The sequence below is a fragment of the Neovison vison genome, chromosome 7, assembly GCF_020171115.1.
Source record: "Neovison vison isolate M4711 chromosome 7, ASM_NN_V1, whole genome shotgun sequence".
NCBI lineage: Eukaryota > Metazoa > Chordata > Mammalia > Carnivora > Mustelidae > Neogale > Neogale vison.
In genome coordinates, this window is record NC_058097.1 from 52,195,655 (window position 1) to 52,217,608 (window position 21,954).

Genomic DNA, 21,954 nt, shown 5'->3' on the forward strand with positions numbered 1-21,954 from the left:
AACCGAGTCCGCTCCAGCCCTTGGCTTAGCACCTTCGAAGTGGTTCCCCCCCACCTCCCCACATCACTCAGCAGAATCATCACCAAGAAGCACAGGGTCCCACACCACAGACCTGCTTTGCTCCCTCCCTCCCACTCTCATCCCCCAGCTTCCAGCCACGTTGGCCTCCTTGCTGTCCCTCAACGCTATAGACATTCTCCTGCTTCCTTCCCACCAAAATCTCCCAGTGGCTCCCTCCCTCACTTCATGTATGTCTCTGCTCACATGTCACCTCCTCAAAGAAGTCTTCCCTTCCCACCTGATCCCGGGTGCCCGAATGTGCAGTTACACAGGTTGTCACTGTGCAAAGCACTCACTGAAGGGGTGAGAGGCGCCTGGAGTCCACCTCACACATTCAGTCCTTCAAAACTCAGTGCCCAGGAGAAAGGGGAACTGCTTTCTAGTTCGCAGAAAGGCGTTCTGGTTTGGGACTAGCCTCATCCATTCTTCTACCCCTTGTTATGAATTGTGTCCTCCCCCTCCCCCAAGGAGATGTGCTGATGTCCTAAACTCCTGTGCCTGTGAAGGAGATCTTATTTGGAAACAGGATGTCGGCAGATGTAAGCGAGTGAAGAGGAGAGTATACTGGAGTCGGGTAGGCTATTGTTCCATATGGTCTCTTTTTAAGAAGAGACACCAGTGCCAACAAAGGATGTAGCCACAGACTAGGAACACCTGGAAAGTGGAAAGTCAAGGAAGGATCCCCCTGCAGCGTTTCTAGAGGGAACATGGTGCTCGTGGTGCCTCGATGCGGGATGTCCAGTCTCCAGAATGGGGAAGAATAAATCTCTGTTCTTCTTCTTTTTTTTTTTTTAAAGGTGTATTTATTTATTTAGAGAGAGAGAGCAGGCACATGAAAAGGAGGGGTAGAAGGAGAGAGAATCTGAAGCAGACTCCCTCCTGTACGGAGTCCAAGGTGGGGCTTGATCTAACCACCAAGAGATCACTCAACAAGCTGAAACCAAGAGTCGGCGGCTTAACCAATTGCGCCATCCAGGCACCCCAAATCTGTCCTTGGAGGCCACCCATTTCCAAGGGCAGCCACAGGAAACAGCCTGCTTTTCCTCCCTCCATCCCACGCTGTTCACACTCATAGGTGATCCTCATTCTTTGTGGATGCCCTATCTGTGAACTCATCTGCTTGTTAAAATTTATTTGTAACCCTCCCCAAACTCAAAGCACCTTCATAGACGTTGCAGAGTGGCAAAAAATCTGGGTCACCCAACATGTGTGTTTCCAACTGAAGTTGAATAAAGCAACGCTCTACCTTCTGGTTTCTGCTCTCATGCCCAAGAAGCGTCCTTTTCAAGGCCTGTTTCGCACTGTGGTTTCACCTTTTTGTGCTTTTGTTGGTGACTTCACTGTTTAAAATGCCCTTGTACTGAAACGTTGTCCTGCGTGCCAAAGGGGGACAAAGCTGAGATGTGTCTTATATAGAACATCACTGTGCTGGGGGCACTTGGGTGGTTCGGTCTGTTAAGCCTTGGCCTTCGGCTCCAGTCATGATCCAACGTCCCAGGTTCCAGCCGAGTCAGGCTCCCTGCTCAGCGGGGAGTCTGCTTCTCCCTCTGCCTGCCTCTCCCCCTGCTTCTCTGACAAATTAATAAATAAAATCTTAAAAAAAAAAAACAAAAAAACCCCCAAAACCATACATGTTAGATGAGCTTCGTTCAGGCGTGAGTTATAGTCTGTTGGCCATGAGCCCAATGTGCACTAATCTAGAATATATTATTAACAAGGTGTCTTTACAGAAATACACACAACACAAGGTTATGTATGAAAACAACTTACAAAAATGTTGTGACTGGAGGTTTGTAGGAAGCTAGCCCTGTATTTCCTCCAGCAGCCGTATTTCAGTATTCGCCAATTCCGAGTTCACAGAGACCACAGAACCTTATAGGGGAATGCTGAGAACTCCCCGTTTGGTCTCGATGTTTTCCATCTGGTTTCTCCACTAAGAAGTTAGCTCCGCCCGGGTAGGGACTTCCATCTGCCGTGTTCAGTGGCACCCATGAGCCCAGACCAGGGCCCAGCACCCCAAATATGTGTTTAACAAATAATATGTGCAATGAACCCTCACAACCTCTGCCCCGCCCCCGCCCCTGCAGGTAGGGACCCAACCCCCAGACTTCAAACAACTCCCACTCCCTAAAGACCCAAAAGTAACGGGGCTGAGACGGAGTCAGTACGGTTTTAAAAAAAGGATCAGTTTTTAATTTACAAGAGTTCTAAATGTACAGAATTCTCCTTTAAAAAAATTGTTATACACAATAAATACAGTACAAAAAAATTTATCTTACAGTACTAGTTTTGTCTCCGAGATTTCAAAATCTGGCGCGGGTGGCTGGCAACAGGAAGAACAGAGGGAAGACTGGCTGGGGAGGGATGGCGGGGTGGGGAGGAAGACCCCGGTTTCCTGTTTTGGAGGTGCTCGGATTTCAGTCGAGGGGCCGGGAGGGTTCGAAATCTCACTCTCTCTCGCTCGCTCGCTCACTCGAGCACACACACAGGGACACGGGACACGGAGCTGGACGCACACACGCGGATGGGACACAGATGCCCGCGGGCACAGCCCTCCGAGGAGGGGGTCTAGGACGCTGGCTGACGCCTGCCCTTCCCTGCATTTCCTTTTACAGCCTGTTGGGGGCGGTAGGGAGAGGCTGAGCGAGGCTCGCAAAGGACCCTCCAGGCTTTGAGCACCTTCGACGCCTTGATCTGTGCGGCCACACGGATAAGCCCAGTACCGGGACACGCGGGAGCAGTGGGAACGACCAGGTTACCCCCTTCCCTGGCAAACACACACGTGTGTCCCTCCCCCACCCCACCTTCCCCACGGAGGGGCGGAGTGTGGCAGAAAGCGGGAAGAAATAGGAAATGACACACCGGGATTACCCCCACCTTTGGCAGGGGCACATTTTACATTACAGCCTCCTCCCCTCAATCCACGACCCCCACCCTACAACCCGGATGACACAGGAAGTGGGGGAGGAGGCCTTTGTGACTCAAATAACTTAGGCAAGAAAAACTGTCAGGGGATCCCCGGCTCGAGTCCCCCACGAGGCTGAGGTCAGGCGCCCAGATGCCTCCCTGCCCCCCGATGTCCGCGTGCAAACACACGCGCACAACTTGGGAGGTGTGGGGGGGGGGCGGGGGAGACAGGAAAGCGAAGACCAGCCCGGTGTTATCTGTTCAACGTCCTGGCGCCGAGGCCACCGTTGTGACTGGAGGGCGGGTAGGCCTCTGGCCTGTGCAGGGGCGCCGGGGAGGCAGGCGAGACGGCCGTCGGGGCGGCGTGGGGATATGGGGGTGCAGGTGTCCGCCCCGGGGCCTGCTGGAGGTTCAGGATGCTGTCGATAGCGCTCTGGAGGTGTTCCGTGAGCGTGTCGTCCTGCGGGCTGTCGCTGGAGAAGCTGGCCTGGTCCACGTCGGGCGACTCGGACTTGCGCCGCTTGGCTGGGGGCGCCTCCCAGCTGGGGTCCCGGCTGCCGCTGCCCTGCCCGGCGCTGGCCGCGGGCTCCGGGGGTGCCCCCTTCAGCATGCGCTGGTACAGCTCGTCCTCCACGGCGGCCAGCTCGCGGATGAGCCCGCTGGTGGCCTCGTCCACTTTGGTGGGCAGCTGCGCGGGGCTGCTGCCCCGGGCCCTGCCGCTCCCGGCCCCCTCCCCGGCCCCGCCACCCAGGGCCTCCACGTTCTCGCGGTACGTCTTCCGGAGGGGCAGCCGGGGACAGTGGGGGGCCTGGGCCGCGGTGGGCTTGCGGTCAGTGGTGGCAGGCGGTGGGTGGTCCACTGTGCCGTTCATCTGGCCCGTGGCAGGGGGTGGCGCGGGGGGCCGGGGTGGGGGCTCCGCTGCCTTGAGCGCGGCAGGGGGCGGGGGCTGGTGGACGGGGTCCAGTGCGGTGTTGTGGACGACCTTGCTGAGCCCGGCTTCCTGCTTGATCTTGAGCTTGAGGCCGATGCGGCTACGGGCCTCGTAGGTCTTGATGGGAGGCCGGTTGCGGGAGGGCATGGGACCGTCCTCATCAGCATCCAAGGAGGAGGCGGCGGAGGAGGACAGGGAGGAGGATGCCCGAGCCCAGGTCACTGAAGGGGAGCCACCCGCCCCACCGTGCCGAATCACCAGCTTGGTTGGCAGGTGCAGAGGCGGCTGGGTGGAGACCCCGGACACTGAGGATGGTGCTGGGCCGTGGCCAGGGAGCCGGTGTCCCTCGGAAGAGGCAGCGATGGGGAGGCCAAGAGAGCGCGAGGAAGACACATACTCGTCTGCAAAATGGGGGATGGGGGCCGGGCAAAGAACAGCCACGGAGGCAGGGAAAGCATAAGACGCCTGGGGGAGCATAGCTAAGAGGAGCCCCGGCGCGATGGGCATCGACCATCTGCCAGGCCTGGGGCCAAGCCCTTGACTCATCAGACTCTCAGGATGCTTTGCTGGGTACTGCTCTACTCAGCAATTCCCAAACTCCCGAACCTGCAAGCAGGAGCTCACGCCTGAGAAGGGCCCTTAGAACCTGCAAGCACCCCAGTCCTGACTCTAGTCCCCCACTTTTCTGTCCCCCGGGGGTGGTGGAATGTCCCAGCCAGGAGACAGTGGAATGGACACACAGGGATGGAGGAGAACCAACTCCACCAGAGCCCAGAGGTCAGGGTAGACCTCTGCCACGGCAGGAAGGTGGGGGCACGGGTGTCGCCCGGTGGTGGAGAAAGGTCGGGCTCAGGTACCCGTCCTCCTGTACCCAGATCGAATTCCTCAGCAGAAGCAGGAGCTGGGGACCCCTCTCCCACCCCTCCTCTCCCCTCTCCTCTCACCGGGCTTCTCCTTGGCCAACTGTTTGTCCAAGGCAAGGGTGGTCTTCTCCTCCTGAATGAACATTCGGTCGATCATCACCATCTCCGCGGAGGGGCTCACCCTCTGAAGGGAAAGAAGGGCGGATAGGCGGGGGAAGGAGGAAGGCGGGGAGGGCACACGGGCAACCCAGAAGGATGGGAGCAGATTCCGAGCTGTCCCTCTTGGGATCAGACTTGCACCAGCCTCCTTCCCTTCCTCCCGGAGCTTCAAGGAGCAGCCCCCGCAACCCCACCCAAATGGGCCCTGAGCAGGGCAAGGGGTGAGGGCAGGGTCTCCCAGGGAAGAAGGGGCCGGCGCCCTACCCGGGACTCCTCCAGGAGCAGGAGGCGGTATTTATTGAGCATGGCCTGGGTGCGTTTCAGCAGCTGCGTGGACACGGTCTCAAACTCCTCATCCACTGCGGAAGAATAGGAAAGGTCCCGAGGCACAGGCACTGGAGAGTGTGGCTTATCCGGAGCTGAGGTCTAGCGGACGCACTGGGGTGGCGCAGCTGCTCCCCCACCCCCACCCCACACTAGGGACCAGGGAGGGAGCGTCCTGGGGGAGTGGGGTGGACAGGGTGGAGGGCTCACCTTTGTGGTAGTCGCTGGGGGAGGGGAGTGCACCCTGGTAGACATGGTAGGGAAGGAGGCGATGCAGGGCATCCTCAAAGGAGGGAAAGGCTGTCTTGTAGTCAGGGTGCAAGACGGAGCCCTGATGTTTGTGCAAATGTTCCAGGAAACTGGGGAGCAGGGTGGGGAGAGGTCACACACACACAGCTGGTGGTAAGGCTGGGAGAAACCAGACCCTGACCCTGACCACTCCCCGGGGGCCCCAACACAGACAGCAGGGAAACGCGCTAACATGGGCAGGACGTGCTCATTCTCTTTCATGGACTCTGGCGACAACCCAAGGGACCAGGTGCTATCATCATCCCCACTCTGCAGATGGGGAAACTGAGGCCAGGCAGAGTGATGTTTCTCCACCCAAAGCACAGAGTAGGGAGGAGGCCAAGCTGGGAGCGGGCAGAGCTGGAGGCCAGGATTTGAAACTCATCCTCCTCATGCTATACCCTCTCCCGCCACCTGGGGTCAGGACGTCCTTATTCTGCCTCAAGCGGGTCACCAACCCCAGGCAAAGTGGGAAGGGACAAGGAACAGAGGGAGGGAAGAAGGGAGGTTGGTCCGCTGGGTGGTACAATCCAGTTCTCTCCCGGGCTGTTTTCTACCACATTGTGGTAGTTACGTCTCTTTATTGTGTGATTCTCTCTCTCTCCCCCCAAATATGCTCATCTCCACCCTGAGCTGAAGACTGACCCTCACCACACCACTGGGGCCGGAACCCTGCCTTGTTTCCAGAACCCAGCAAGGCGCTGCGCATTTGCTAAACACTTGATGTCGAAGGAAAGCAGGAGAGAGAGAATGCAGGCAAGCACCCAATATGTACCCACTGCCCTCCCAGACCCCATCCATCCAGACCCCTCTCTCCACCCCGCACCCAGCCAGCCAGCCAAGAACCCACCCCAGACCCCATCCATCCAGCCTGCATCCATCCATCTAGCCAAACACCTGTCAATCCGTTTATCCAAATCTACCCATTTAACTGCCCAATCACCCATCTATCCAAACACCCTTCTATCCAGCCATGCACCCTCCCCAGACCCCCTCCATCCATCTATCTAGCCAAACACCCCTCCGCCCCCCCAGGCACCCACAGAGACCCACATTCGTCCATGCACCTTCCCGGACTCCCCTCCACATCCACTCCCCCAAACACCACCCATCTTACCACAGTCACAGGGGATCTGCACCTGTCACCCTATCGTCACTCCTATCCTCACCCCACTCTCCAGAAGGGAAACTGGGGGTCTCTGAGGGAAATTATACTGCCCCAAAGCACACAGCTAACAAGAGGCAGCTCCCAGGCCTACCAGAAGGCGCGGTGGGGGGGGGCGGGGCACACAGTGCTGCGACTCACCAGGCCTCTTTGCTGGGCTGCAGCGCCGGGGTTTTCTTCAGACTGCCCATCTTGCTCTCATACTGCGGGGCAGAGAGGTTAGTGAGAGACAGAGCTGTAGAGAGGCCTTCCCTTGGCGCCCTGAGCCCCCTCCAACCCTGCCTGTGACCAACAGGAGAGATGGCCCATGTCTCCCCACCGGGCCCTCCTCTTCTATCCTGGGGTGAGGTCCTGGCCCCAGCTGCCGGAGGCACTGTCTGGCACACCTTCCCTGGCTCCATGGGGCTTGGCTTCCACCGGACTCTTAGTCTGGACACCGGGCAGGCTCCCTCCCTGCTCATCAGATCAAGGCCTCGGCTGATGGTCCAGCATCTGGCCCACCTGGCTGTCCAGGTTCCCTCTTTCTGCCCGACTCCACCCATCAGGCCGCTAGAGGGTATCTCACCCCGGAGGCTACCGACACGGGATCCCTCTACCAGCTGTGTTCTTGTCTTTCTGCCTCCCCCTACCCATTTCCCTGCAGAAGGTCTCTGCCTCAGTTTCCCCCCCACTGCTTTGTCCCCTCCATTCTGGGCCCCCCACCACGTGACTCCCCAGCCCTCCCCCCTCCCCCTGCACGGTCTAGGCTCTCACCACCTCCTTTCTCTTGCCTCCCTGGGCCAATGGTCTCCCCACGTCCCTCCTCCTCCAGCCTCAAGCTCTCCCTGCTCCTGCCCCCAGTGATGGCCTCAGGGACCCAGGCGAGCCACTGCTCCTCTCATCACCCTGTGTCTTGGTGTCTGTGGGTCTCCATCTGTCTCGCTCTCTGGTGTGCGCCCACCTGGGCTGTCCTAGTGTTTGACCCACTGCCCAGTTTGCTTTCTGACAGCCTTTCAGTTGGCCTCCTCCGCCCCGCTTGGCACGTCCCCAGCTCCCCTGTGACAATGCTCTGACCCTAGGTGCCCCACCCCCATGCTGGTGGCCTCTTACCTGCAGCCCGGAGGACTTCCCTGGCCCGGCGGCCTTGGCCACACTCAGGGTCGGGAGGCTGCTGGCAAATGCTTTGCCCTCGGCAGGAAGCAGGGGAGGGAGGCCTGGGGGGTGGGGTTGGGGGCAGACAGGGCTCAGGGTCACTGGCACGAAGGCCCCTCCACAATGCGACCCCCAAGCCTACACCCCACTCTCTTCCAGTCCTCTGGCCTCAGCAGTGCCGCTAGCCCTGAATTGAGTGCCCCCCTTGGATCTGAGGCGACAGCCCTTTCTCTTCCACCTTCCCTGTCCTGTGAGGTCTGGGGGAACCCCTCGGGCTCACACACCCATAGCTCTGCCCCAGCCCGTCCCCCTCCCCCTGCCCGCCCATCTTCAGGACCCCCCACTTCTCCTGCGTGGGCTACCTCTCCCCTACCTGCAGTGGCCATGGGTGCCGGGGCAGGGGGATGGCTGGGGGCGGTGGGGGTCCCAGATGGGGCCTGCCCGCTGACCAGCACAGAGGCAGTGGGGCTGGCGAGGGGGCCCAGGCTGGCGGAGGTCTGCGGGGCGGCGGGGGCCCCCCCGGCCTTGTTCTGGAGAATGATTCCGGACGGCACCTGAGGAGGGGGACAGGTGGTTGAGGGGTAGGGGGCACATACTAGGAGGGGCGGCGGCCAGGCACCAGGGCTGGGGACACAGAGACAGCTCAACAGCTGGAGCGTGGGAGGGCCTCCCCACAGGACCAGGAGGGCAGGGCTGGCGGGGCAGGAGGAGGGCTGGTCCCCGCCTCCGATTACCTGGTGAAACCTCTCCAGAAGAGCCTTCGGCTGGGGCAGCGCCGGGAAGGGGGCAGTCACCATCTGGAAGGTCCGAGGAGGCGGTGGGGGGGGCACGGCGGGCTCAGGGACCAGGTGGAGGGTCGGAGGGGGCGTGGGGGACTTGTGGGGCCCCTGGCTGGGCGGGAACTGGAGCTGGAAGTCAGGGGGCGTAGGGGCTGGCAGCCTGGTGGCCGCATCCGTGGAGGCCGCGACAGAGGATGTGGAGGCGGGAGGGAGGTGGGGAGCTGGGGGCAGCGGCCCCTCAGGGGGTTGGGATGGGGGGCGCAGGGGGGGCTGGGGTGGGCCCGGGGCAGCAGGGGCCGGGGTGCTGGCAGGTGGGGGGACTCCCAGCTGGTTCTGGATAACAAAGATGCCAGGCAGAGTGGGGGGTGCCTGGGGCGGGGGGCAAGGGTGCTGGGTGGGCTCTGAGGGTGGGCGGGACAAGCTCTGGGGCTGGGAGGGAGGGCGGGAGTGGGGTCGGGAGGGGGGTCGGGAGGGAGGCCTGGCGGGATGTGGGGAGGGCAGGTGGGGGCTGTCTCCCAGAGGGGCCTGGTGAGGTAGTGATGGGGACGAGGAGGGGCCTGGGCCCTTCAGCGGAGCTGCCGGGATCTGGGCAGGGGAGGGAGGTAGAGGGGAGGGGGCGGGGGTCAGAACCAACCTTGGCTCCCATTGCCCCAAGACACTGGGGACCCCAGCCACGCCCACCAGAAACCCTCCTTCTTAGTCACCCCTGTCTTGAGAGAAAGGACCCCACCATGGCTCTCCTTCCCACCTCTCGTTTCTGAACTCCCCACTTCGCCTTTCTACCTCTGCCCCCCAACCCCACCCCGGCCCCCATCTCTGCCTCACCTCTACACCTGTTCCTGCCTCACCCCTCCACCTGCCCCCGCCTCATCTCCAGACCTTTCCCTCTGCTCTCGCCCCCCTCCCCACGTGCCCCCATCCTCCCCCACCCCCCAGATGAAGGGGAGCTCTGCAGGATTTGGGGGAGCAGCAGAGGAAGCGGTGGCGGCGGCAGGGGGCACCACACCAGCTGCCCAGCGGGGAGGCAGAGGGCTGGGGAGCACGAGCACAGCGCAGCGGAGGGGAAGGAGGTGGCTGGAGCGGGGGTGAGGGAGGTAGCATCCCGGCCACCATCCCCATGGCGCCTGACTGTCCAGGTCCCCCCACCTCCCCCCTGAGAATGGACACCAGCACGGATGGAGCGGCTGCAGAAGGCACGGGGCAGGGGTGGGGCCAAGTTCCCCTAAGTGTCCGTGACCTCTGCCTCCCTTTGCCTATGTGGCTGTGGCTGCGACTGCAGGCCTCCCGGGTCCCCTGTGAGCATGCAAGTATGGGTACGTGTGTTTGTGTGTGATCAGACTCGCACAAGACATCCGGGCACTAGCCTGTGATCTGTCCCCCGTGACCTTGCTGAAAACACACCCTAGACCTGGCACATCCGCGCCGCTCTCCCGCAGAGTCCCGACCTCAGCAGCCACAGTTGCCCCAGCGACTACCAGCCAGCTGAGTCCCTGACACAGGGTGGGTTGGGTACCTTCTGACGGTCGCCAAATCCATACCCCGGGGACAGAGGAGAAACTGAGGCCAGGGAGCCAAAATGGCTAGTCCCAAGGCTCCCTGAGTCCCAAGTCTCCCTCTCGACCTCCAAATTATCCAAGGATGACTCAGGCTCACAGGCCCAAGGCCACCAAAGCTGCCACGCTCCAAAGCTGGGGCTCTTCACTGTGAGCCCCCAAAGGGGGCCGACTCACGATACCAAGGTTACGACTTGCCTGATGCTTCCAACACCCTGCCTGAGGCTGCCCTTGAATAACTCTGGCAATTCAGAACAAAAGCCCCCAAACCAATCCACCCACACGCATGCCCAAAGGCCAGCCCCCTCTAAGATGAGATGGGAGGTGCCCTTGACTCTCGGAAGGGCTGCGGAGGTTGTCGCCAGGACAGCACTCTGGTCTGCAGACCAAAAGGGTCGCACGCTGGTAGACCTGGTAACCTGCCTTCTAGGATCAGCGATGAGAAGCACCACGGGGCTCCTCCATTGTGGGAGCATTTACAGTCGAGAACGGAGGAAAACAGGTTTCGATAAGGGGAAAGAAGACAGCTGGCCACGTCATGAAGCCCTGGGCAGTGTATGGTGTGGAGAAAGAAACGCACCCGAAAGCTAAGAGCAATTGGGAGAGAAACGCATGACAGGATAGCAGGACGACCGCTGACTTTAGGCTGCGCACAGTGGATAACGGTATCGTCTCAGGGCTGAATCGGCTGAACCTGATGATTGTGCCGTGGTCAACTAAGAGAATGTTCCTGTTTTCAAAAGTTGAGATGTTAAGGAGTAAAGGAGCAGAACGTCTGCAATTTATTCTCCAATGATTCTGAATAAAAATGTGTACGTATCGAGAGAACGGAAGAGAAAGTGAATTAGCCAGACACTGAGGGTGGAAAAATCTGGGCAGCAGCCAGCTTCCAAGGCAGGATCTCCACCTCCTCATTATTCGGTCTCCCCCGCACGGTCCCCAGGTTGGTCCCTGGGACCAACCGATTTCATGAAACTGATTTGACACTACTTCCAAGATTCAGTTATAAAAAAGGGTGGGACTCTCCTTTCTGGTAGATCATTTCCTTTGGGGACACCAACTGTGGAGCATGTTATAAGGTGCCCTTTGGAGAAGCCTGCAGAGGGAAGAACTGAGGCATGTTCTCCAGCCCAGTCGAGCCTTCTGATGACCGCAGCCCTGGTTGACTAGAACCTCACAAGGGATGACAAGGCAGCACCTGCCAGCTAAGCTGCTTCCAGACTCCTGATTCTTATAAGCTACGTGAGAGAAGTTAATGTTTGCTGTTTAAGGCTGCTAAATTTGGGGGAAGGGTCATTTGTTACATGGCAACAGGTAACTAATATATGTGCGTAAAGAGTAAAGAACTCCTGTGAGTTCTCTGTACAGCACTGCTGTTTGAAATTCTAAGTGTTTAAAAAAGTATAGACTAACATCCCTCTCCCCCAATCAGATCAAAATCCCAAATGATACACTGAGGGTAAACAGCTGCAATTCACAGCATACACAAAGCCCATTTTCATCATATATAAACAGTCTCCAGAAATCACTAAGAGGATCAACTGGTGAGAAAAAGTGGCCAAGGACATGATCGGACAGTGCAGCGAGAAGGAAACACAGAAGGCTTTGACAGTCCGAGAGACACTCCACCCTCATTTGTAATATGAGCAATGCCCATTGAAAGCACCCTCTGGAACCTTCTTTACTCATCGCATTAGGAACAAGCCATGTCTCATAAAGACACCCTCTTCTACCGCCTCTGAGGGTTACTGGCACAATTTGCCACAACTCCAGGACAAGGCAATTCAGCAGCAGCTGCACAAATTACAAGAAAACATTTGCTTTGATCCAGCAAACCTGCTTCCAGGAAATGATGTAACAGATGCACGTGCATATGTAGGAAATGATGGGTCAGCAAGTTGTTTACTACAGCTGTGTGGGGAGGGACGGAGCTCGGACTTGGCTGGTGTGCATCTAAATAGCATTTATGGGGGAGAGGAAGGACACCGCTCTAATGAGATCAAGGAAACTCTCCACATACTGACAAAGCTCGCACGCAATGTGCTACCTTCTGGGCGGACAGAAATGGGAGAGAAAGGTAAACCCACTTTTACTCTAGGCTGTGCCTGCGCGAGGAACTGGAAAGATAGACGGCAGCTAAGTAACTGTTTTTCTGGAGGGGCAGGTGGGCTGGGAACATAGGCACGGCTTTGGGACACTTTCCCCTTTCTAAAAAATTTTTTAAAGATTTTATTTATTTATTTGACAGAGAGAGAGAGAGAGAGAGAGAGAAAGAGCACAAGCAAGGGGAGAGGCAGGTAGAGGGAGAGGGAGGAGCAGGCTCCCTGCTGAGCAAAGAGCCCAATGTGGGACTCAATCCCAGGACCTGAGATCATGACCTGAATCGAAGGCAGATGCTTAACCAATCCCCTTACTTTAAAAAATGCTTTTTGGAGTACCTGGGTGGCTAGTCCATGAAGTGTCCAACTCTTGATCTTGGCTCAGGTCATGATTTCAGGAGAGTCATGAGATCAAGTCCCATGTTGGGCTCCATGCTTAAGGTCCTCTCTCTCTTTCCCTCTGCCCCTCCTCCTGCTTAGGCTCTCTCTTTCTCTCTCAAAAAAACCCCAAAACTGCTTTTTGATGATTGAGTCATGTGAAGGTGATACCTAATTCTAAAAATTTTAAATGGCTGGGGGGGGGGGATTAGGCTAAAAGAAAACTTCAGGGGCGCCCGGGTGGCTCAGTGGGTTAAGCCTCTGCTTTTGGCTCAGGTTATGATCTCAGGGTCCTGGGATCGAGCCCTGCATTGGGCTCTCTGCTCAGCCGGGTGTTTGCTTCTCCCTCTTCCCCTCCCCCTGCTCATGCTCGCTCTCTCTCTCTCTCTGAAATAAAAATCTTTAGAAACAACAACAACAACAAAAAACTACCACACGAGGGAACTGTTCACCAGGAAATTCCAGCTGCCCAGCTAGAGCTGGCAAGATGTGTTCAGATTCATGCAGAATTCAACAGAAAGCGCAGAGGGGTGCTACCCCGCAGTGTGGCAGGGAGCAGAGTGCGTGCTGATGTGGGGCTGATGAAGCTTCCGGATGAAGCCTGCCCAGGCATAAACCCCAAGGAGGCGTGATGGGGTTTGCACTTTCCATAGACTGTCCGGGAAGCACTTATACCCTCTGAACCAGCCGTTCTGTTTTTAGAAATTTACCCACATGTACATGCAAAAAGCCCGGGCACCCGAAGAGTCAGAGGAGGGTTATTTGTTGACACACACGGGAAACCACCTGGAGTGCTCTCCCTCAAGCAGGGAACCGAGTCAGTCAGTCACGGTGGGTCCATGTAATGACAGTAAGACGGCGGCAAACTTTCCAACTCCAGCCGGTCTGGCCTGCCTGGTCTGTCGTTTTGCATGACCCACGGGCTGAAAGCGGGTTTCACATTTTTAAATGCTGGGAGAGGGGGGCATCTGGGTGGCTCCGTCGGTTAAGCACCCGACTCTGGATTTCAGCTCGGGGCATGATCTCAGGGTCGTGAGACTGAGCCCCGGGTTGTGCTTCCCACTCAGCAGAAGTCTGCTTGAGTTTCTCTCTCTCCCTTTCCCTGGCTCTACCCCCATGTGCATTCTCTCTCTCTCTCTCTTAAATAAACAAATATATATTTTTAAATGGTGGAAAAGAAATCAAAAGACTAGATTGTGATTGGTGACAACGATATGAAATTCAAATTTCAGTGTCCATAAATAAGGTTTTATTGGTACAGGTCTGTGCTCACTGATGTGTGGTCTGGGGTGGCTTGCGTGCAAAGCCTAAAATGTTTACCCACGGCCCTTTGTAGTGTTTCCCTGGCTTCCTTTGGTTTGAGGCACTTTCAATGTGCCTGACCCTGTTCAAGCACCTTAACCTGTATTAGCTTATTTATTCTTCATGACAACGCTGTAACCTAGATGCTGTTTTCCTCATCCTCATTTTCAGGGAAGAAAACTGAGGCACACAGAGGCAGGGGACTTGGCTAAGGTCACTGAGCCTCTAAGTGGCAGAGTTGGGATTTTGGAGTCCCAGTGCCTAAAGACTACCCAGGACGGTGGCTTTCAAATCACATCTAGTGTCTGTGAGTAATGGCTCCTGGCATTTTGGTGGGTCACGACCAGCATTTAAGAACAGAGGAGGGGCGCCTGGGTGGCTCAGTAGGCTAAACATCTGCCTTCAGCTCAGGTCAGGATCCTGGAATCCCGAGATCAAGTCGTGCATTGGGATCCCTGCTCAGCAGGAAGCCTGCTTCTCCCTCTGACCCTCTCCAGCTTGTTCTCTCTCTCTCTCTCAAATAAATAAATAAAATCTTTAAAAAATAATAAAAATAAGAACAGAGGAAACCAAATACAAAATATCAGCGTGCATTGCACATGGTATTATCCTGTGAAAGCTGTTTTGGTGATATGCACATGTACATACACACGCGTGCGTCCCATGGGGTGATGTCGAGTGGGATTCTCATGCAAGTCGGTGGTCCAAGAGATCTGGCCAATCGAACAAAGCGCAGTTCAAAAGAACGGGACAGTGTCCTTCTGCGTGTAAGGAGGGAGCACGTGCACACGCAGGCTGTCCTGTCTGGCTGGCTCCGAGCTTAGACAAGGGAGGTCTGTCATGTGCACAGGATGGCGGTGCCCCACCCAGGTGACTCCGTCTCTCAGGGACACCTGGCAATCTCCAGTGATCGCCACGGCTGTCCCACCTGCAGCAGGGCCGCTGCCGGCAACAAACGTTTGGAGGCTGAGGGGTGCTACCGTGCTCAGGACAGCCCCCTGACAACACAGAAAGACCCGGCCCCCAGTGTCCCTAGTGCCTGTGTGATAAGGACGTGGTGGGGCTCCACAGGGAAATCCAAGGGGGTGGGGTCTACAAGGGGGTGGGGAGGACCAGAAATTTCACGAACAGAAGACTCACTTTCCCTGTGTGCCCTTTGTCTGTAAACCCAATTTTTAAAACCACGTCTGGGTAACGCTCTTTGAATCACAACAACAAAGCGTGTGTGTGTGTGTTTTAAGCCTACCGTAAGCCATACACAGCAGGCCTTAAGCCTCCTGAGTAGGACGGTCAGTGTTGCCTCCCTGAAAAGCCAGTCGGGGGCCCCCATCGAGGGCCAATTTCAAGAGCTGGGATATTGACGACAAAACCCATCCCTGGAGCGTGAGCCCCGAGAGGGCAGGGCTGCCTTCCCTGTACCTCCCTGCAAAAGGCTGGGTACGAAGCACACGCCAGGAGAACGGGGGCTGCGTGAAGGACCCACCTCCAGTCTGGGAGCAGCTCTTGTGCACGCGCACACACACACGCATGCACACAAGTTCATACGTCGCTGGTATTTATGTGCATCTGTATTCTTTGGTTAATCCACTCATTCACCTGTCCACCTGTCCGTCCGTCCGTCCATCCATCCATCCATCATCCATCCACCCTCCCCCAACCCCACCCCTCCATCCACCTGCTTCCCCAACACTCATCAAGAACTCCCCTCATGCAGTAAGGCGTTGCAGGCGCGAAAGGGGCAGCAGGGTGACCACGTGTCCAGCCTGGCACCGGCCTACGAGGGGATGACCAGGATCAGCTCATGGGCACAGCTGACCTTTCCTCTTAAAGACCATCCGCAGCTTCGTTACGTAATACTCTTACTGCAAATGCCAAGGATCTCTGCTCATCGAAACACTGCCGACTCTGGGCAGAGCTGCCGTGAGGTTGGTGGCTCTACTCCCACTTGGTGGACAGGTAGACCAGGTCCCGGGAGCATTTCATGCTGAGCAGAGCTGGGATTCGCACTCAGGTCTGGCTTTCTTGAGACCTCAGCTGTTCTGGCCACTAACCATTCAAGTTTAAATCCAGGCCCTACCAGCGGGGTAACCTTGGGCAAGCTACTTAATCTCTGTGCCTCAATTTCCTCATCTGTAAAATAAGAATATCTTCCACCTGCCTGATGGAAGCTATCAATGAGACAATGCTTGGAAAGGGTTCTGAATAGCACTTAAAACAGAAATGTTATGATGCACTTTAGTTTTTACCATGATGCCCTCCTCTTCATGCCTCCAATCCCTAAAGTAAGCTCCAGATTACGGCCCGAATCCTCCAGTGTCCCTCCATCATTGCCGGGACCACCCTGGTCTTTGAAGTCCTGTCATCTTGACCCACGAGGGTCTCTGGACTTTTTTTTGCCCACTAAACCATTTTCCAATGAAAGCCAGAGGGATTGCTGAAAATCGTTACCACCAGCCCATGCCACAGTCCAGCTGAAAGCCCTCCACTGGTTTGGCCACGAGGCACTGCCAACCTCTCTGATCCAGCCTCCCTCCACTCCCCTCCAGCCTACTTTCCATTCCTTGACATCCCAAGCTTGTCCTTGCCTCAGGGCCTTTAGCACATGCTATTGTCCCTCCCCACAATTTCTTCCTTGGGGCCTGGGCTTAAATACGCGCCCCCACCCCCCCGCAGTTCCTCCCAGCTTTCCCTAGAATGGATTCCCCCTATGTCCCCCATGGGGACCCTGCGCCCTTCAATGCTTTCATCTCCTGGGCTCTTTCCCTGTAGCTGACCCACATCTCCGAGAACATTCTCTCCCTTTGATTGCACTGCGGCATACTGAGCACGGAGCCTCACGTGTTGGGCGGACTCCTGTGAGTGTGCTTGATTTCATCAATAAATGATTTCCACCACTGATTTACCCAGTTCTACAATCCCCTGGTACAGCTGATTGTGGCAGGCTCAGGGAGGGGAAGCCGCTTGCCAGAGGGACCTAGGCCAGCACTGGACCCACTCTAGAGACGCTGCTTCCAACTTGAGTCACTCAAAGGCCAGGAGACTCCTGACCTCTTGTCCCTCCACTTCTGCTTCTTTCTCCTCCTGGGAGAGATGGTCTGAGGCCACCTTGGCCCCGTGTCCCTCTAGACTGTGTGAATCTGGACCAGATCCTGTTCTACCCCACAACAATAATAATGATAATAACAAGTATTTCTTGAGGCCTTACTCTGTGCTAGCATATGTTAACTCACTCACTCCTAATAGGCCTCTAAGAAAGTATTATTCCCATTTTCCAGATGAGGACATCAAGGTCCAGCAGTTATGGGGAATTGCTCCAGGTCAGCACAAGGCCAGGCACATACTAAGTGCCCTCCTTCCCCAAAGAATCTGTTTAAGGAAACAAGAAACTGGTTGCTTAAGGTCACATGGCAAGCAACAGAACTGGAGGGCGAAATCATGGCTGTTTAAAGCCAAAGCCCATGCTGCTTTCTGCCACCCTGACCTTGCTGAGGTCATTCCCTCTTCTTCCTTTTACCTACCTCCTCTACCTATCCTTTCTAAAAGAGTATAAAATCCACCCCTCCAGAATAAAAGGGGCTCTCTCTAAACTATCATGTGCTTATGACTCTTATGAGACAAAGGCGAATTTTCCTAATATGTAAAGAGTTTCTACAAATCAACAAGAATAGAACCACTCACACCAAGTTTAAATTTGGCAAGGAGTATGAGCTGATGATTCCAGAGAAAACATAAACAGCTCCACATCTAAGAAAACCTGCCCCACCTCATTCACAGTAAAAGAAATGCAAATTAAAACAAAACAAGGAGCCGCTTTTTACCTTACAAGACCCTTTCACCTTACAAGACCCGCTAACTTCAATACACCTCCGAGGTTATGGAAGAACCGGCACAGGCAACAGACTACTGATCAAGGACAAACCCAGTGGTAACTCCCCAGAGAGCAATCTGCAGAGAGCAATCAACACTGCATGTGCAAATGGCCTCTGATGGACCCAGCACTTTCCTCTTCAAAAACAGTGACATATGTACAGTTATCCTCTGCAGCTTCACTCATCACAGCTAAAGACTGGAAGGGACCTAACCACCTGACAGTGGGAGTACCGTGCAGTCACACAGAAGAAGGAAGAAGGAAGTACCGTCTCCAAGATGCATCTTTCAATGATCAAAAGCGCAGAGCTGCCTAGTATGTTACTGCATTTGTAACAATGGGAGGAAAAGAATCGGTGCCATTCAACTTATCCATGTGTATGTGTATGCATGTGCGCACGTGCAAGAAACCGCCCTCAGGGAAAGCAAGCGGCTGTGGTTCAGGAGAACGGGCTTTTCAGCGAGACCTTAGCTTTGGAGATAAGAGCCCTCTGAATGTCCTGCTTACCTGATATGATACGAAAATGAGAATTCTAGCAAACACCTGCCTGCCATGTGTCCCTCTGCCTAGAGTGTGGGCTCCCCCCAGTGTGGCCTGGGTTCTAGGAGTCCATGACTGTCAGAAGACTCTCGGGAACTATCCGGGGAGCAAAGGAGCACCCTTCCCAAGCCAGCAAGACAGAGAGGCAAGGCAGGGCAGCCAGAGCGGGGAGGAGTGAGCGGGAGAAGGGGTCGCAGGGGCAAGGCTCTGTCTGAGCTGGGACAGAGGCTGCTGGGATTTGTCTACCTGGGGGGCCGGCGCTGGGGAAGCCTGGCTGTCGGGGGCCTGAGGGCCGAGGCCAGCTCCTTTGGCGATGGGGGTGCTCGGGGCTGGGTCTTGGGCGGGAGGCGGGGCGCTGACTATGACCGAGGCGGGCACGGAGAGGTGGGGGCCGTCTGCGGAGAGGGGCTGCTGGCTCCTCTCCTGAAACGGGGAGCCCGTACTGGGTCAGAAGGCCACCCTGTGGACCCGCGGCCTCCCCAAGACCCCAGCCTCCCCAAGGCTCCAGAGAGCAGGGTGGTGGGAACTGGGCTGAGGGGCACCGAGAGGCTGGGCACAGAGGGCAGGGTGGCCGGGAGCCCTGGGATCCAGGCACCAGGGAGGCCGCAACCCCAGCTCTTTTGGCCCGGGGCCCCGCCCATCTTCCAGCCCGCAGCCACCCGCCCCATCTGTCTGTCTGTCTGTCTGTCCTTGTCTTGCCTGTTCTCTCTGTGATTCTTGTGCCCTCCAGCAGGAGGACGGATGGTCAGTCTGTGAGCCAGTCGGGCCCCCTCTTTGCCTGTGTCAGTCCCTGTCACCCTGTGGCTTCCCCAAAGGGGACGCACGTACTGGGCACAGGGGTGCCACCTTGGAGATGCTCTTCAGACCCTGCCAGACCCTCCCCAGTCACTGCCTCCACCACACATAGTTTCAGCTCCAGCTCTGGCCCCTCTCTGCAGCACACCCCCGTCCCATGCCCGCCCCCCCGCCAATGTCCCTGCCAGCCCATCCCCAGTTACCTGGGGCAGGAACATCTGCAGGGAGTCCTGAGTGAGGATGGCCGTGGTGGCAGCAGAGGGCGGCTGTCCCAGGACGATCTTCTCTGGGCTGGACGCCAGGCCTGGGCTGGGTTGGGGGGTGGTGGCCTGAGGCGGGGCGGCGGCCTGAGGGGTAGGGGCCTGCGGGGGCGGTGGCGGCGGCTGCTGCTGCTGCTGCTGCTGCTGCGCCGGTGGCTGCTGGAGGCCCAAAGGCAGCGGGGTGCTGACCGCCGGGGATGCCTGGGGGGCTGTCTGCACCGCAAGGACAGGTGTGGCCTCCCCCGTGGCGGCAGGGGTGGCCGGCTGTACCAGCCCATCGGGGGTGTTGAGCATGGCCACGGCACTGGGGGGCAAAGTGACGCCCTGGAGGACAGTGGTGGCGGCAGGGCCGGTGGGGGCCGGCTGGCTCTGCGTGGGCAGACTGCCCGCGGCCAGCGACACAGGCATCTGGAAGAGCGCTGGCTGGCCCACCTGGATGGGGGCAGCCGAGAGGATGTGGGCGGCACTGTGGGCCCCGGAGTGGGGGGCCAGCACGGGGCCCAGGCTCAGCGGCCCCGCTAGGTTCTGGTTGGTGAGAATGGGGTTTGCGATGAGCTGTCCGCCCGCGTGCGGGGCCGCGGCTGCCAGGATCTGCCCGCCAACGTTGGTGGGCAGGGCCGAGAGCGTCTGGGGGAGCTGGACGGCAGGCGCGCCCGGCAGCAGGAACTGGTTCTGGCCCGGCAGCATGTGCTGCGCGGGGATGACGATGCTGCTGCCTTGATTCAAGAGGTGGACGCTCATGGGCTTGCTCAGGGCCCCGGGGGGCTGGGGCGGGGCGGCCCCGGTGGTGGTGGCAGGAGGCTGCTTGAAGACGTTTGCCTGCAGTGCTGGTGCGGGGAAGCCTGACAGCACCACATTCTGGCCGGCCTTTCCTGCTGCCATGAAAGTCAGGTTCTGGGGGGCCTTGGGCTGCTGCGGGAGGCCCCCCGCCTCACCCTGGATCGTGAGCGTGGTACCCGCTGGAGCGAAGGGCTTGGGTGTCAGCTGGTAGAGCTTGGGGGGCAGCACGCCGGCGGGCTTGGGCTGGATGGGCGTGGGCGTGCGATGCAGGATCACGTTGGGCGCTGGGACCAGCGGTGATGTGCCAAGGCCAGGGGCCACCGCCAGCGGTTGCCCCGAGGGCGCCCCGCCGGCTGCTGCCGTGGCCGCCCCTGCCCCTCCAAACACCGAGTTCCCGTTGAGCGTGGTGGCCACGGCTGTGGGGAGATTCTTCTGGATGACTAGGCCAGCCCCCTGGGGCGAGACGCCGGCAGACGCCAAGGTCACGGGCTCTGAGGGGCCAGCTGCCGAGGCCAGATAGCCGCTGACAGGCACCTGCTTGGCGAGGAGCTGGGAAGTGGGCGGGTTGAGTGCCATGACGGGCTGGCCCACCACCTGGATGGGGGCCAGGCCAAGCGTGGCCGCGGTGGCGCCCCCGGGGCTGCCGTTGGGCAGGCCCTGGAGGCCTGGGATGGGCTGCAGGGTCACGTTGCCCAGGCCCACGGGCTGCAGGAAGGGCTGCACACTCAAGGCCTTGTTGACCACATCCTGGGGCGGCACCAGGGCCTGGTGGGTCAGCACGGTGGGCGGGGCCTGCAGTCCCAGCAGGTCCGGGCCGCCTGGGAACAGGGCCTGGGGCCCAGGGGCCACCGCAGCAGCCCCTCCGGCACTGGCCGGGCCGGCTCCACCATCCGCAGGCTGGAGGGTAGGCAGCTGGAAGGGACCCAGGTCCAGCTCGGCCTCAGCCTCAAGTGTCTGCTCAGTGATGTTGGCCTCTTGGAGGCTCTGCTGGAGGATGTCACAGGGCTGGTCGGCGCCGCCACCGCCCCCGCCACCGCCCCCCGCGGCTGGCGACCCCAGGATCGCATCCTCCAAGAAATCTAGGTCCACGCTGGGGGCCGGCTGCGTGGGCTCTGGGCTCAAGTGGTTGCCAGAAGCTTCTTGCACGTGGAGCTGGAGGCCGGGTAAGATGGGAAGGGAAGAGCGGAGGTTAGCGAGGGGCTGGCTCCGGGCACGGCTGAACCAACAGGACCTGCACTGCCCGAGCAGTACGGGCAGAGAGAATATTCCATCTGGAAGGGGCTGGACCTAGGTTCAAATCCCAGCTCCGCTGAGCCGTACAACCTGGGCTCAGTATGGCCTGTCGCCCTGTCTATACACATCCATAAGACGGAATAAAGCCCATCCTTTAAAAAGCCAGAAGGGCCCATAATACTTAATCTGCAATTCCAAAGCAATTTGAGACTTGCAAATGTCAAATTTCAAAGCAATCTGAAAACTGCAAATGTCTTCCTAACTCTTCCAGAGTAAAACCTGACCAAAAGTGACGTAGCGCTCTTGGGGAAGGCCACGCTTTGTCCACATGACGGGACTCTTTTGGACCACAGGAAGGTGAGCGAGCGTGCTACGTGACACTCTGTATCACCTTCTTGGCATCTGGAAAATTCTGAATTCTGAAATGCGCCTGGCCCCAAGGGTTTCGGGTAAGAGACCACGGCTGTGTTAATGGCAGCTACCCCCGTGAACTTGGTTTTGTGCGGGCGGCGCTGAGCTGGACCCGTCTTCAGGACCCT

General features: G+C 57.9%; 1 protein-coding gene across 4 annotated transcripts in view; it reads right to left on the reverse strand.

Annotated features, from left to right (window-relative positions):
- Positions 1-2,225: 2,225 nt before the first annotated feature.
- The window catches only part of BICRA (BRD4 interacting chromatin remodeling complex associated protein), a 74,999-nt gene continuing 55,270 nt past the window's right edge, over positions 2,226-21,954 (reverse strand). For all 4 annotated transcript variants that reach the window (XM_044257009.1, XM_044257005.1, XM_044257007.1 and 1 more), the window contains 10 exons: positions 19,346-21,334; positions 18,594-18,770; positions 8,563-9,192; positions 8,202-8,382; positions 7,787-7,890; positions 6,839-6,900; positions 5,455-5,603; positions 5,185-5,279; positions 4,843-4,945; positions 2,226-4,299 (listed from right to left, as the gene is read on the reverse strand). In XM_044257009.1, the coding sequence (XP_044112944.1) occupies positions 3,221-4,299; positions 4,843-4,945; positions 5,185-5,279; positions 5,455-5,603; positions 6,839-6,900; positions 7,787-7,890; positions 8,202-8,382; positions 8,563-9,192; positions 18,594-18,770; positions 19,346-21,334 (4,569 nt within the window). In that variant the 3' untranslated portion in view covers positions 2,226-3,220. The remainder of the gene's footprint in view (positions 4,300-4,842; positions 4,946-5,184; positions 5,280-5,454; positions 5,604-6,838; positions 6,901-7,786; positions 7,891-8,201; positions 8,383-8,562; positions 9,193-18,593; positions 18,771-19,345; positions 21,335-21,954) is intronic.